This window comes from Candoia aspera, chromosome 1, assembly GCF_035149785.1.
Source record: "Candoia aspera isolate rCanAsp1 chromosome 1, rCanAsp1.hap2, whole genome shotgun sequence".
NCBI lineage: Eukaryota > Metazoa > Chordata > Lepidosauria > Squamata > Boidae > Candoia > Candoia aspera.
The window spans coordinates 6,282,151-6,294,515 of NC_086153.1; the positions used below are offsets into that span (position 1 = coordinate 6,282,151).

The 12,365-nt window shown below is 43.8% G+C and overlaps 1 protein-coding gene across 1 annotated transcript in view; it reads right to left on the minus strand.

Moving 5' to 3' along the window:
* Positions 1 to 201: 201 nt before the first annotated feature.
* The window catches only part of CA4 (carbonic anhydrase 4), a 31,207-nt gene continuing 19,043 nt past the window's right edge, over positions 202 to 12,365 (minus strand). Inside the window, exons 2-8 of the mRNA XM_063291039.1 lie at positions 10,463 to 10,516; positions 8,656 to 8,826; positions 6,589 to 6,746; positions 5,056 to 5,145; positions 3,655 to 3,718; positions 1,253 to 1,416; positions 202 to 393 (exon numbers count right to left, since the gene is read on the minus strand). Coding sequence (XP_063147109.1) covers positions 202 to 393; positions 1,253 to 1,416; positions 3,655 to 3,718; positions 5,056 to 5,145; positions 6,589 to 6,746; positions 8,656 to 8,826; positions 10,463 to 10,516 — 893 coding nt within the window. The remainder of the gene's footprint in view (positions 394 to 1,252; positions 1,417 to 3,654; positions 3,719 to 5,055; positions 5,146 to 6,588; positions 6,747 to 8,655; positions 8,827 to 10,462; positions 10,517 to 12,365) is intronic.

Below are 12,365 nucleotides of genomic sequence, written 5' to 3' on the forward strand. Positions count from 1 at the left end.
TCCCAGATCTGTTTTGGCCTTTTGTATGGATCTATTTAACACAGGATAATAACATCTGAAGATAGGTTTCCACCCTAAAATCCTGACCACCTTGTTAGGACAAATTCCAGATTGTGGCTGTGAGACACCAAGGGCTGAAGGCTTTCAAGATGAGGCTCAGGGTCACTCAGTGCAAATTGTTCAGACGATCCAGCCAACTCTTTATTGGATGGAAGCGAAGGCAAGATACGCAGCAGTTGGGACCAGCAGGAGCAGATTCCTTGGGGGCAAGAGGGCGTTCGAGCTCGATTTATAGACAATTCGGGAATTCAGAGGCTGAACTGGTCGAAAATTGTCCACCATGAAGTGTGTCATGTTACTGTTAAAATGCAGGCTTTTCCAGAATTTGCCCATCTATGAACCAACAAGACAGCAAAATATTAATTTTCTGCCTTTCCCAGGAATACAGCTGTTTGAAAGTCAAAATAGATACAGAGGAATTTATGTTGACTGAATAATAAGGCACCAAAATATTAATAATCCTTCTTTCCCTTTCACACACACTCTCCCTCTCCCTCTCCTTCCTTCCTCTTTCTATGTCTCTCCTTCCTTCCTTCCTTCCTTCCTTCCTTCCTTCCTTCCTTCCTTCCTTCCTTCCTTCCTTCCTTCCTTCCTTCCTCTTTCTATGTCTCTCCTTCCTTCCTTCCTTCCTTCCTTCCTTCCTTCCTTCCTTCCTTCCTTCCTTCCTTCCTCTTTCTATGTCTCTCCTTCCTTCCTTCCTTCCTTCCTTCCTTCCTTCCTTCCTTCCTTCCTTCCTTCCTTCCTCTTTCTGTCTCTGTCTCCTCCCTCCTTCTTTCTATGTCTCTCCCTCCCTCCCTCCCTCCCTCTCTTTCACACACACACATATTCCCTTCTTCTCCCTTCTTTCCTGTTGTATTGCCAGCATTCAAGGAGGTTAACAACATTTAAAAACACATAGTCCAAAAGATCAGAAGCAGAAAACTAGAATACAAAAATCAATCCGCTGTTGAAAACTGGGCACCTTGGCGTCTGCAGGAAGGTCAGGCAGATCCCATCATGATCCAAGCCCACCTTTTTTCACAGGCGTTGCACTATCACCGGTCCATCCCAAAAGAGGCAGAGCTTAGGATGCAACAAAGCAACAATGGGCCCAAACAAAACAGCACCCCACTGCTTTGTTTGGGCCTTTTTGAAAAACTTGAGACACTCCCCTCCCACCAGCTCCTGCCTTTCCTTGGTCTGTCTCTCCCACCTGAATCATGTCAAGTTCAATGGGCTTCTCAAATAAGGTCCAGACCACCTCCTCATTGCAGCCGGGCGTGGTCAAAGAGCCGGTGTAGCGGTAGAAATTGGTGAGATCCTTCTTTTCAGGTATCAGGGATCCCAGCATCAAAGCTGGCATCTCTGTTTTCTTCCCTGAATAAATGGTGGAGAGAGTTATTCTCCTCTCATGGCACAACCTTGCTATAGAAGTCACATTGATACGGAAAGCATTCCTTAAATTCAGCTTGGTTCCTGGGGATTATGGGGATGGGGATACATGGCTTTCTTGGCAACGATACACAAGTGGTTCACCAAGGCCTTCTCCCAGGATGTTTTTCGACTCCCCAACCGAAACCATAGCCCGAGGATTTCCTGGTGATTTCCCACTGTCAGCACTTCAAGTAGATCAGACTAGAAAACCAATGCCGTGTTGGTCGATGCTACTTTTATCGTAAAGCTTTAATAACAGAATCTCAATAACAAGTCTGAATGTGCTTCCTTCCCTCCCTCCCTTTATCTCCATGTGAACTAGGGAGAGTCATGTCTGAGATGCTTTCTCAGATTACTTCCTTGGCCTGTCTGTTTTATCTGTCTGTTGTCTTGGTCTATCCTTCAAGGCCATTCCTTCTTCCCTCTACATCAGTGTTTCTCAACTGTGGCAACTTTAAGAGGTATGGACTTCAATTCCCTGAATTCCTCAGCTGGCTGGGGAATTCTGGGAGCTGAAGTCCACACCTCTTAAAGTTGCCACGGTTGAGAAACACTGCTCTACACCCATCCATGTACTGAACAGGTCCAATTCTGCTCAACTTTCTCAAGATCAGCTGGGGTTAGCTAAGTCCTGCCACCTGCTTTGTCATTTTGAAGGAGTCGGAGGACATCTTCTCCCAGATGAGAGAGAACCGTCCTTCCAGGCAGTCCAACTGGAGTCCTCGCAAGCTAAGGGCCACCTCCATTGTCTTGTGTCTTCCTCAAAGTTGAACTGGACTTGCTGGTGCCCCAGATGGAAGTTCTGCAAGCACAGCTCTGCTTAGCAAATGGACTTGAAACCTGAGCTTGTTCACAGTAAGACTAGCCAGCAAAAAGGGAAGATCGAACTTGAGTTATAAGCCACTTCAGGAAAACTCAGTTTTGAAGGGTAGGCATACACATTTTAAAAATAAATAAGAGAAATAGCTCCGGTTTCCCAGGGCCATTTTCTCCTTTTGGGAGATTTGAGCAGGGATGTTTTGGAGCATCTCATGCTTCAACTCAATGCATGGGAAGATGTTTCAGGGACAGTGACCGAGAAGGGGAGAGTGAACATCCAGGCTCAAATATAGGCCAGAACTTACAAAATTATTATATTTGTTTCATGTGTAAGCCTATATATATATGTATATGCACTAACAGTAGGCTGACCATATTTCCTTGAGACAAAAATGGGACATTGGGATGGCAAAACAGAATGGGGTTAAAAACGGGATGTTGGGATGGCAAAACGGGGCAGGGCTGGGTGACGGGTTGGATCGTCAGGCAGGAACTTCTCCGGTTTTCTTGGGCTGGGAATCTTCAGACTCCTTCATTTGCGAGAGGCAAGGCTGGCTGGAGAGTCTAGTGAATGGTTGTCCCCAACAAGCCGTTCCTCCTCCAGCTGTGCTTTTACATTCTTTTCTTCCCGCCCTTCCAAGGCAGGAGCCAATCAGCTCACCCTTTGATCACCGCCTATCAGCTGATCCTGTTTTTTCCTTTTTAGGTTTCCCACCGGGTTGAGCTCTGTGGCTTTTTTCCCACCGTTTCTGCTGAGCTCCCCCTCCTTCCACTCAAAGTCAGACTGCATTCTGACCGGTTCGCAGGAACTTTCAGATTTTTAAGTAAGGTTTTTAAGAAAATGGGACAAAATGGACATTTATATTAAAACAACGAGATGGTCTGGAAATATTAAAAAAACGGGACAGTCCTATTCAAAACAGGACGTATGGTCAGCCTAACTAACAGTGTCCTTAAACTGAAAATAAAGAATGAAACTTACCTCTTTAATGTGAAGTTGCTCAAATTTGAAATAATTTTTTAAATAAATTGTGACCTCCCGTGGAACCTGAGGGCACCATGGAACCCTGGAGGGGGAACCCTGCTCCAAGGCTTCTGGAAGTCTCCTTAAGATCTGCTCTGTTGCCAGGCCAGGGGTTGGGGTTGGGGTCTCTTTGGAGCCCTGGTGGGATCTTTTTTTTTAACATTATTGATTATTAACGTTATTTTGTCCAGGTGGTCATGTTTCTTAAATTATGTCTTTTAAAAATTATAAGCTGCTCAGCACCTCTTTTGGAGTGGCATGCTCTCAAAATCCAATGAATGAAATAAAATTATTAAATTGAATTAAATTCACGCTTGTATTTGGTCCCATCTCCTTACCTGCAGCACTGACCACTTCTAGTTTTGAAATGAGCGGTTCATAGTTACTGTTCTCTTTGCCAACCTGTAACAGCGGAAAACTTATCAAGAACCAAACCTGGAGCATTTGCTGTTGGAAGCAAATACAACTGAGGAGGATGACCAGTTCCGGGGGGGAATCTTTCAAGGAAAGCTTTCGGAACTAGAGGTTGTCCAGAGAAAGGGGACCAGGATGGTGAGGCATCAGGAAATTGGGAGAGGGTCTGCACTGGTGTCAGTTTTGTTTCTGAAGCGCTGCTATGTCAGCCTATCTCCTTAACGCAGTTGCAGGGTAGTTAACCCAGCACGGTATCTGCTGTGCTTCTGAGGTAAGCCCTCAATGCTCAGACTGAAATAGTGCGGGAACCACAGAAGGAGAAGGGGGCATTTGAAGGTTATGTGGGCTTTATGCATAAGCACATACTGCAGAACTGCAGAAGTTCCTATTGGCTTCCTTACCCACCCTCCCTCTCTCTCTCTCTTCTTCCTTCCTCTTTCTATGTCTCCCCCCTCTCTCCCTTCTTCCTTCCTTCCTTCCTTCCTCTTTGTCTCTCTCCTTCCTTCCTTCCTTCCTTCCTTCCTTCCTTCCTTCCTTCTTCCTTCCTTCCTTCCACTTTCTATGTCTCCCCTCCCTCCCTCCCTCTTCCTATCTCTTTCTTCTCCCTTTCTCCCTCCCTCCTTTCCTCCCTCTTTCTATGTCTGTCTGTCCTTTTCGCCTTCTTTCCTTCTTTGTGTGGGTTTACAGTGAAAAATAGTTATTTGTAGGGCTTTAAAACTTCTCCCACTTCCAATAATTATAACTCTGCCCTCTCTGAAGAAGACACAAGTCTTTTTTTTTTTAATTGAATACAGAAGGAGAAAAAAGATTCAGGTGAATGGGTTGGGGACTATGCTCTGTGCAGCTTGATCAGTCCAGACATCACAGTACCGGGGAAGGAAAAAGATGCCCTCTAAACTGGGCAGGAATGGTGGCAAGAACTGTCCTGCAAGCTGGGGCGAGCGTGTGGGGGGGAGAAGAGCAGCGTCCCAGATGTCAGGCAGAAAGGGAGCAAACGTGTTGCCACCACCCCAGGAGAAAGGCCTCTAGAAGGAGGAAGCTGAGGTTGGTTTGGGAGTGGCGCAGAGGCCTTCAGAGGCAGGGGGTCTCACCCATCGCCGGTGCCTATACAGAGGCTTGGCACCATCTGGCCAAGATATAGATATGCAGCCTGCTCTGCGTAGGAGGGCAGATCAGTAGGGTGTGATGGGTGAGGATTATGGGTCTTGTGCTTCAATACAACTGGAAGGCACTGGATGAGAGGAACAATGGACCCAGGTGTGTTTGTTCTAAATCTTTAAGTTCGTTATAAAAATATTACAATAGAACTCAAACCTATTCCATACCGTCATAAAAAATCCCAGCACTGCTACGCCTTTTCGTTGGATCGCTGATGATACGTTGTTAAATTCTTCCTTAATGTGGACGATGTGAAGCTGCAGGAAAGTCACAGGCTGGAGTGAATCAAGGCCCTTTACCATTCGAGTCTCAGCTGGCTAAAATACACCTCTAATGTTTTTGTAACGCCAACAAGGGTGTCAATGGGGGGGGGGCAGTATTTAAAAGTCAGCAAGGGAACAAGCATAGCCACAGCTGCCATCATCACACACACACTCTCTCCTAAGAAGTCCCTATAAAATCAGAAAGAAGGGTGATAAAAACTTAATACACAAAAGAAACCTGGTTTTAACTCTGAAACCAAGATGTCGGATTTATCAAAGTGAATAAACTTAGATCATGATCCACTTTTGGGCATCTTTAGGCGCCTTTTTCCATGCTTACATACTTTGAAAGCCCCACCATGGCAACAGAATCCCACACTTGTGATACATCAGCTAGCCATGGTTTGTTGAGCAAATAACTCACTATTGTCTAGGATTTGCACACCATGCTAAGCCAGGAGCTTTGTTTTTCATACCTCCTTAAGGCTTTGCATGATGCACCAATCCAGATTTTTATTTCCTTTCCATTTGGCCTCTTTGAATCTTTGATGAATGAGCTGAAATTGAAGATTTGTTGGTGACAGTTGGGCATGAAAAAAAGTTTCAGGGCCAAGAGTCAGCAAGGAATCCCCAGAGATGGATCTCTGAAGAGTCATGACAGTGGCCACTGTTAGCTACATCATCCCCATTCACCAAACTGTTTCTTTCATGATGCAGAATAGAGGGAGATCACCTGGTGTCCTCCTTTCCAAATCTATTCTGCTGCCATTTATATAAGCTGGGATAACTGAAGGTCATTCCTGTCTGGACTCTCCATGCTAATCACCCACAGCATGGTTTCCAGCATAGCAACATAAATACAGATAGACCTCAACTTATGACCATTTGTTTAGTGACCATTCGAAGTTAGGGCGGTGCTGAAAAAAGTGACTTATGACTGGTCCTCGCACGTACGACCATCACAACATCCCCGCGGTCACGTGATCAAATTTCAGGCACTTGACAACCAGCATGTATTTATGATGGTTGCAGCATCCTGGGATCACATGATTGCCATTTGCAACCTTCCCAGCCAGCTTCCGACAAGCAAAATCAGTGGGGAATCATGTGATTCACTTCATGACTGCATGATTTGCTTAATGATCATGTGATTCACTTAATGAAGTGGTGATTTGCTTAATGACCACCACAAAAAGGTTTTAAAATTGAGTGCAGTCACGTGATGCCTCACTTAACGACCACACCACTTAACAACAAAATTTCCAGTCCCTATTGTGGTCGCAAGTCGAGGACTACCTGTAGAGATGGTTAATTTTTGTCTCTTGTTCATGTCTTCCTCCCTCCCTGCCTGCTTTTTATCCTGTTTTTGCCAGTTAAGTGTTTTTTGATGTTTTCTGATTCTAGAGTTTGGACGTGAACATTTCTGGTTGTTTTTACCTCCATGGCATATCTCACTCCATCGATGCTGTGTTCGGATCCAGGGCTCAGCTTCTCACCCACCTCACTCCCCCAATGGAAATGGAACTGCACAGCCTTGTATTTGCCAGTCAGTCCGCCGCGTTCCACCATCTCGGTTCCATCCAGATGGACTTGGACTGGCAGGAAGCAAATGAACTCAGTGTTATTTTCTTTGCTCAATTTAGACTTGATTTACAACCTGCTCTTTCAATCTGGTGAGCTCTCGAGGCAATGAATGAAATTTAAAAACCAAAACAGAATATAAAAAGTTTAGGATACATATATATTGATGATGGTGGTGGTGGTGGTGGTGATAAATTTGTATGCCGCCCAATTCTCAACAACTTTGGGGATGCAAATGCATCACTACAGGATTACTAAATCTGAAAATGTGCATGTAAGTTTCTTTTAAAAAAAAAACATGTTTCTAACAACAAATCTAGAATTCTATTCTAGAAAGAGCATGAACAGAGTGAGAGGGTTGGGATTAAACATGAAGACAAAATGCAGTCTTTACAAGACCCAAAATGTTATTCATTCACTTCAAAAACTGTACACTAGGAAATAATAATAATAATAATAATAATAATAATAATAATAATAATAATAATAATTTATTAAATGTATATGCTGTTGGACTCCCAGTGACGCTGGGTGGTATTTAAACTGCAAGGAGGTCAAATCAGTCAGTCCTACAGGAAATCAACCCTGACCGTTCATTGGAAGGACAGATACTGAAGCTGAAGCTCAAATACTCTGGCCACCTAACGCGAAGAGAGGACTCACTGGAAAAGGCCCTGATGCTGGGAAGGACTGCAGGCAACAGGAGAAGGGGACGGCAGAGGGTGAGATGGCTAGACAGCATCACCGATGCAGTGAACATGAATCTGAGTAAACTCCGGGAGGGAGCGGAGGACAGGAAGTCCTGGTGTGCTGTGGTCCATGTGGTCACAAAGGGTTGGACACGACTTAACCACTGAACCACATTTATCTCCCACCAACCTGATTGCTGAATTTGATTTCTGAAAAACTAGGTTAATACTTCTGAATAGCCAGTTTTCCAAACTTCTATTTTGAAATCCATGGGTTTGATATGAGGCATGGGTGGTACATCATCGAATGACACCAGTAATAGTCCATGGCTTACAAACAGGGGCAGCATGGGAGGGGGGTCAAAAAAGTCAGGATGGTAGCCATGGCTGTGTGATTAAAACCCCTCCCCTTTTTGTGCACATTAAACATGCTACACACATAAAGAAAGGCCAGCACTTCAGTTGCGCCATTACGGCCAGTGTCTGGACTTTCTGGACCTGCCGAGAGGTCACCCCTGCTTACACACCACAAAAGTTGGGTGTGTATAAGCCAACCGCCAACCAAAACAACTTGGTTCCTGAACATGAACTAAAAATAGCATTTGCTCATCCAAAAATGTATGGAAATCTGAGTCACTGGCCTGAACTCATTCATTTCAGTGAAATGGAATTCTGGCTGCTCAAAAACCTATGCAGGCAGTACTCACTTAACAACCATTCATTTAGTGACAGTTTGGACTTATGATGGTGCTGAAAAAAAGACTTAGGACCAGTCCTCACACTTATGACCATTGCAGCATCCCCCCAGTCACATGATCATGGTTTGGGCACTTGGAAACCAGTTCGCATTTATGACTGTCGCAGCATCCCATGGTCATGTGATTGCCATTTTCAACCTTCCTGGCTGGCTTCTGGCAAGCAAAATCAATGGGGAACTGTGTGATTCTCTTAATGACCACATGGTTCACTTAACATCTGTGGTGATTCGCTTAACAACCACCACAAAAAGTCATAAAATCAGGTCAGATTCATGTAATGATCACTTCGCTTAGCAACTGAAATTCCAATCCCAATTGTGGTCATTAAGCAAGGACTACCTGTAAACGAAGAAGCATCATTTACTGGGAAAATCAGTGAACATAATTACACGTCCCATTTCACCCTTAGATTAAAGGTCAGATTAATCAGAAATGCATTATTTGCTATGTTGTCATAAGATATCCCTGCTTCTCACCTGTGTGTCCGTTGTTTTCCACGATCCACTTGCGGTCGGACTTGATATTGTAGTTTTTAAAATCAAATGGTTTCAGAGAGTCATCATATTTTACCTGCCGGGTGAGAATATTGACTGGAGATTGTTTGCGGTTTTCACATTCTTCATATAGCTCTGCCCATAGACGAGGCTCTGCAGGGATGGGAGCCGAAGGAGAAAAGGACTTTAAAAAAGGACTTTGATGGTGATTGAATCAAGGCCAGTGTAACCATGATTCCCTGCAAACAGAGTTTACGAAGTTGAGGTCTTTAGGACTTCCAGGCTATAAGCTGGAATAAGAAGTCTAAAACATCCTAAAAGAAGGCCATGGGAAATCATTTCTATATCATACCAATAAAACTGCATGAACATATTCATGAAGGGCAGGGTTACACTTAGTTACTGCTGGGATGGGAGACCACAAGGAAGTCCGAGGCTGTAGACTTGATTGTGGAATAAAAAAAAATTGTGGAAGAGGAAAGTCATTTCAGTGCTGCATCTAAGAAAATGACGCAGATGTATTCAGGAAGTCCCCAGGACAACTGCCTGCTTAGCACTGGATGGGGGGCCACCAAAGAATTCCAGTATAGTAGGTTATACTGGGGAGTAAAATATTATCAAGGAAGAAATCCAGGGGAAATTGTATCTGTGTTGTAGCCAAGAAAATGATCATAAAGGAATAATGCTTGACTCAACGGAAACTTTAGTCACTGTATATATATCTTCCTTCTCCCCTTCCCAAGGGGATTCCAACTTCTTCTCAATATTGTTTAAGTTAATTTAATTAAAAAAACACTGTTCCTTATTCCAAAGCAGGGATTGTAACTTTGTTCCATATGGATTTAACATATACATTTTGGGTGGGAATGGTCGTTATAGAATGAGAGGATGGATGGATGGATGGATGGATGGATGGATGGATGGATGGAAGGAGGGAAGGAAGGAAGGAAGGAAGGAAGGAAGGAAGGAAGGAAGGAAGGAAGGAAGGAAGGAAGGAAGGCAAACCACATCTGCAAGGTTGCGTCTTAATCTACAATGTAGGAATATGAAATCTACAGTGGTGCAATGCCTGTGGAACTCATTGACACAAGATGTTGCAATGCCATGTTAGTATCAGTACTGGATTTTTTTCCCGTGTGGAATGTTTGAGTGACCAGCAGAAAAGGTGAAATGCTGATTTATGCTGGGTCAAAAAAGTAAAAATGGCAGCTTGTGATATTATGAGTTGAGGGGAACTAAGTCAAACATATGTTGATGGGAAACCACAGAAAAAGAAGTATTGAATTCAATGTTCCTTTGAAATGTGGAGTTTGGGCTTTTAGAAGGAAGTTTCTCTGCAGTCCTGCAAGGTTTATGAGTGATCCCTTTTCTCATGGGCAGGAACATTTGCCTCACCCCAATTCCCTGGGCTCAAACCAGCTCTGACTCCGATAGACGTCCTTTCTGAGCACATGACTAGAAATTTATTCCCTCTCTCAGCGGCTCCAACCGACTGCCATAAGATTCCATGTAAACATAGTCACGCTATTAGTAAAAAGCATGCAAGAAGTTCATCTTTGCAGTCAGAGGGTCTTTTCAGTGCAAGATTGGAATGGCAGCAAAGCAGTCTAGAAGCCCTCCAAGATTTCAATGTTTTTGTTTCTATTTGTTACAATCAATGTTTCTTTCCATAGCTTCCCATAGCAGCCACTCCACAGAAAAAGAAATATAATAAATTGTATATTCCCCCCCAACACCTGCTCCTGTTTCAAGTTTTTCAGTACATTGAATGATCAGTTTTGAAAGTTACCTTTGCAACTTGGGTCTCGACACTGTTGTGAGGCGTAGCACCAGTTTTTCCCTTCTGCAAGAGAGAAATAGCTTTCATTACCTTAATAACATCATTCCTAACATGACTAACAATGGAGAAGAGCTATCATTTTCAAACAACAACATTTTAAAAGGATATATTTATTGATTTAGAATGGTCTAGGTCTCTAGCCACGCTATCAATCCTCCTAGCAGGATTTAATGCTAAAATTCACGCTATGTAGTTGACAATGGAATTGCATAGATTAACCAAGGAAACATGAAACTCATACAAAACACACAATGTAAATTAAAATGGAAAATAAAACTGTAGGGGAAGAACAGTAAAAATCAAAAAGAGCACATTGCAAAATGCATGACAAAAAAGCAATAAAATGAATAATAAAACAATGGGGGGAAAACAGCAATAAAAGGAAAAAAATAGCCATTTCAAAATGCATTGTTGTTGCAATATGGAATGTACCTGGCTAAGGTTCTAGGCTAATGTTTCTCAACCTTGGTAACTTTAAGATGGGTGGACTTCAACTCCCAGAATTCCCCAGCCAGCACGGGTTGCTAAGGTTGAGAAACACTGTTTTAAGTGACCTGCCAGCCATGCTCTTTTCCAGAATAGTACATGCCACCCTGCCTTCCCTTCTTCCCTCCCCTCCCCTCAACGTTCAGCATTGCAATGTCTGCTGCACATAGAAAAGGGGAGGGGCTTTGTCTGCACATGTGAGCACCCCCCCCCTCTTGATGAATGCCCATGCACACAGCACTCAATCCTTTGCAAGCTGTTTTTTTTTTTTTAGGCCACCTTCTTTTCTTTTTCATACTTCTGCAAAATTCCCAAAGTTTATTGATCAGTTCTTTTGGGCAAAGGCTGTTGTGTGGGGGCTACCTTCTGTGGCGCTCACGGGGCATATCTCAGAGAAAGAGGGGAACCCTTGCTGAGATTTCCTCTGCTGTTACTACAGGAGCTAAGGAACTGCTTCTCTAAAGAAGGGACTGGCAACTTGCAAAGTTGAAAGAAGTTGAGAAGAGGACGACCAGCAGCCAGGTGGAGGGACTCAGTTACAGTGGCGATGGGGGCGCCATTGGAAGACCTGAAGGACCAGGCTGGGGACGGATCATCCTGGAGAAAATCTTTCTATGTGATTGCTAGGAATCAACAATAACTTGATGATACATAATCTATCAATCAATCAATCAAACTGCAAGGTTTTCTGCTCTGTGTTATTACAGGAAGCTAAGAAACCGTTTCTTTAAGTACATAATTAGCAAATTGTTGTTTGTTGTTTATTTGTTTAGTTGCTTCCGACTCTTCGTGACTTCATGGACCAGCCCACACCAGAGCTTCCTGTCGGTCGTCAACACCCCCAGCTCCCCCAGGGACGAGTCCGTCACTTCTAGAATGTCATCCATCCACCTTGCCCTTGGTCGGCCCCTCTTCCTTTTGCCCTCCACTCTCCCCAGCATCAGCATCTTCTCCAGGGTGTCCTGTCTTCTCATTATGTGGCCAAAGTATTTCAGTTTTGCCTTTAATATCATTCCCTCAAGTGAGCAGTCTGGCTTTATTTCCTGGAGGATGGACTGGTTTGATCTTCTTGCAGTCCAAGGCACTCTCAGAATTTTCCTCCAACACCACAGTTCCAAAGCATCGATCTTCCTTTGCTCAGCCTTCCTTATGGTCCAGCTCTCGCAGCCATATGTTACTATAGCAAATTGCAAAGTTCAAATAAATACTAGTGACTTTTAACCATAATCATGGCAGTGGGGGAGGGGATTTTGCTTAGTAAGAGTATGTTTTTTTTTAATCCATTCAATTGTGTCCAATTCTCAGAGACCGCCTGGACAAGTCCCTGCAGTTTTCTTGGCAAGGTTTTTCAGAAGTGGTTTGCCAT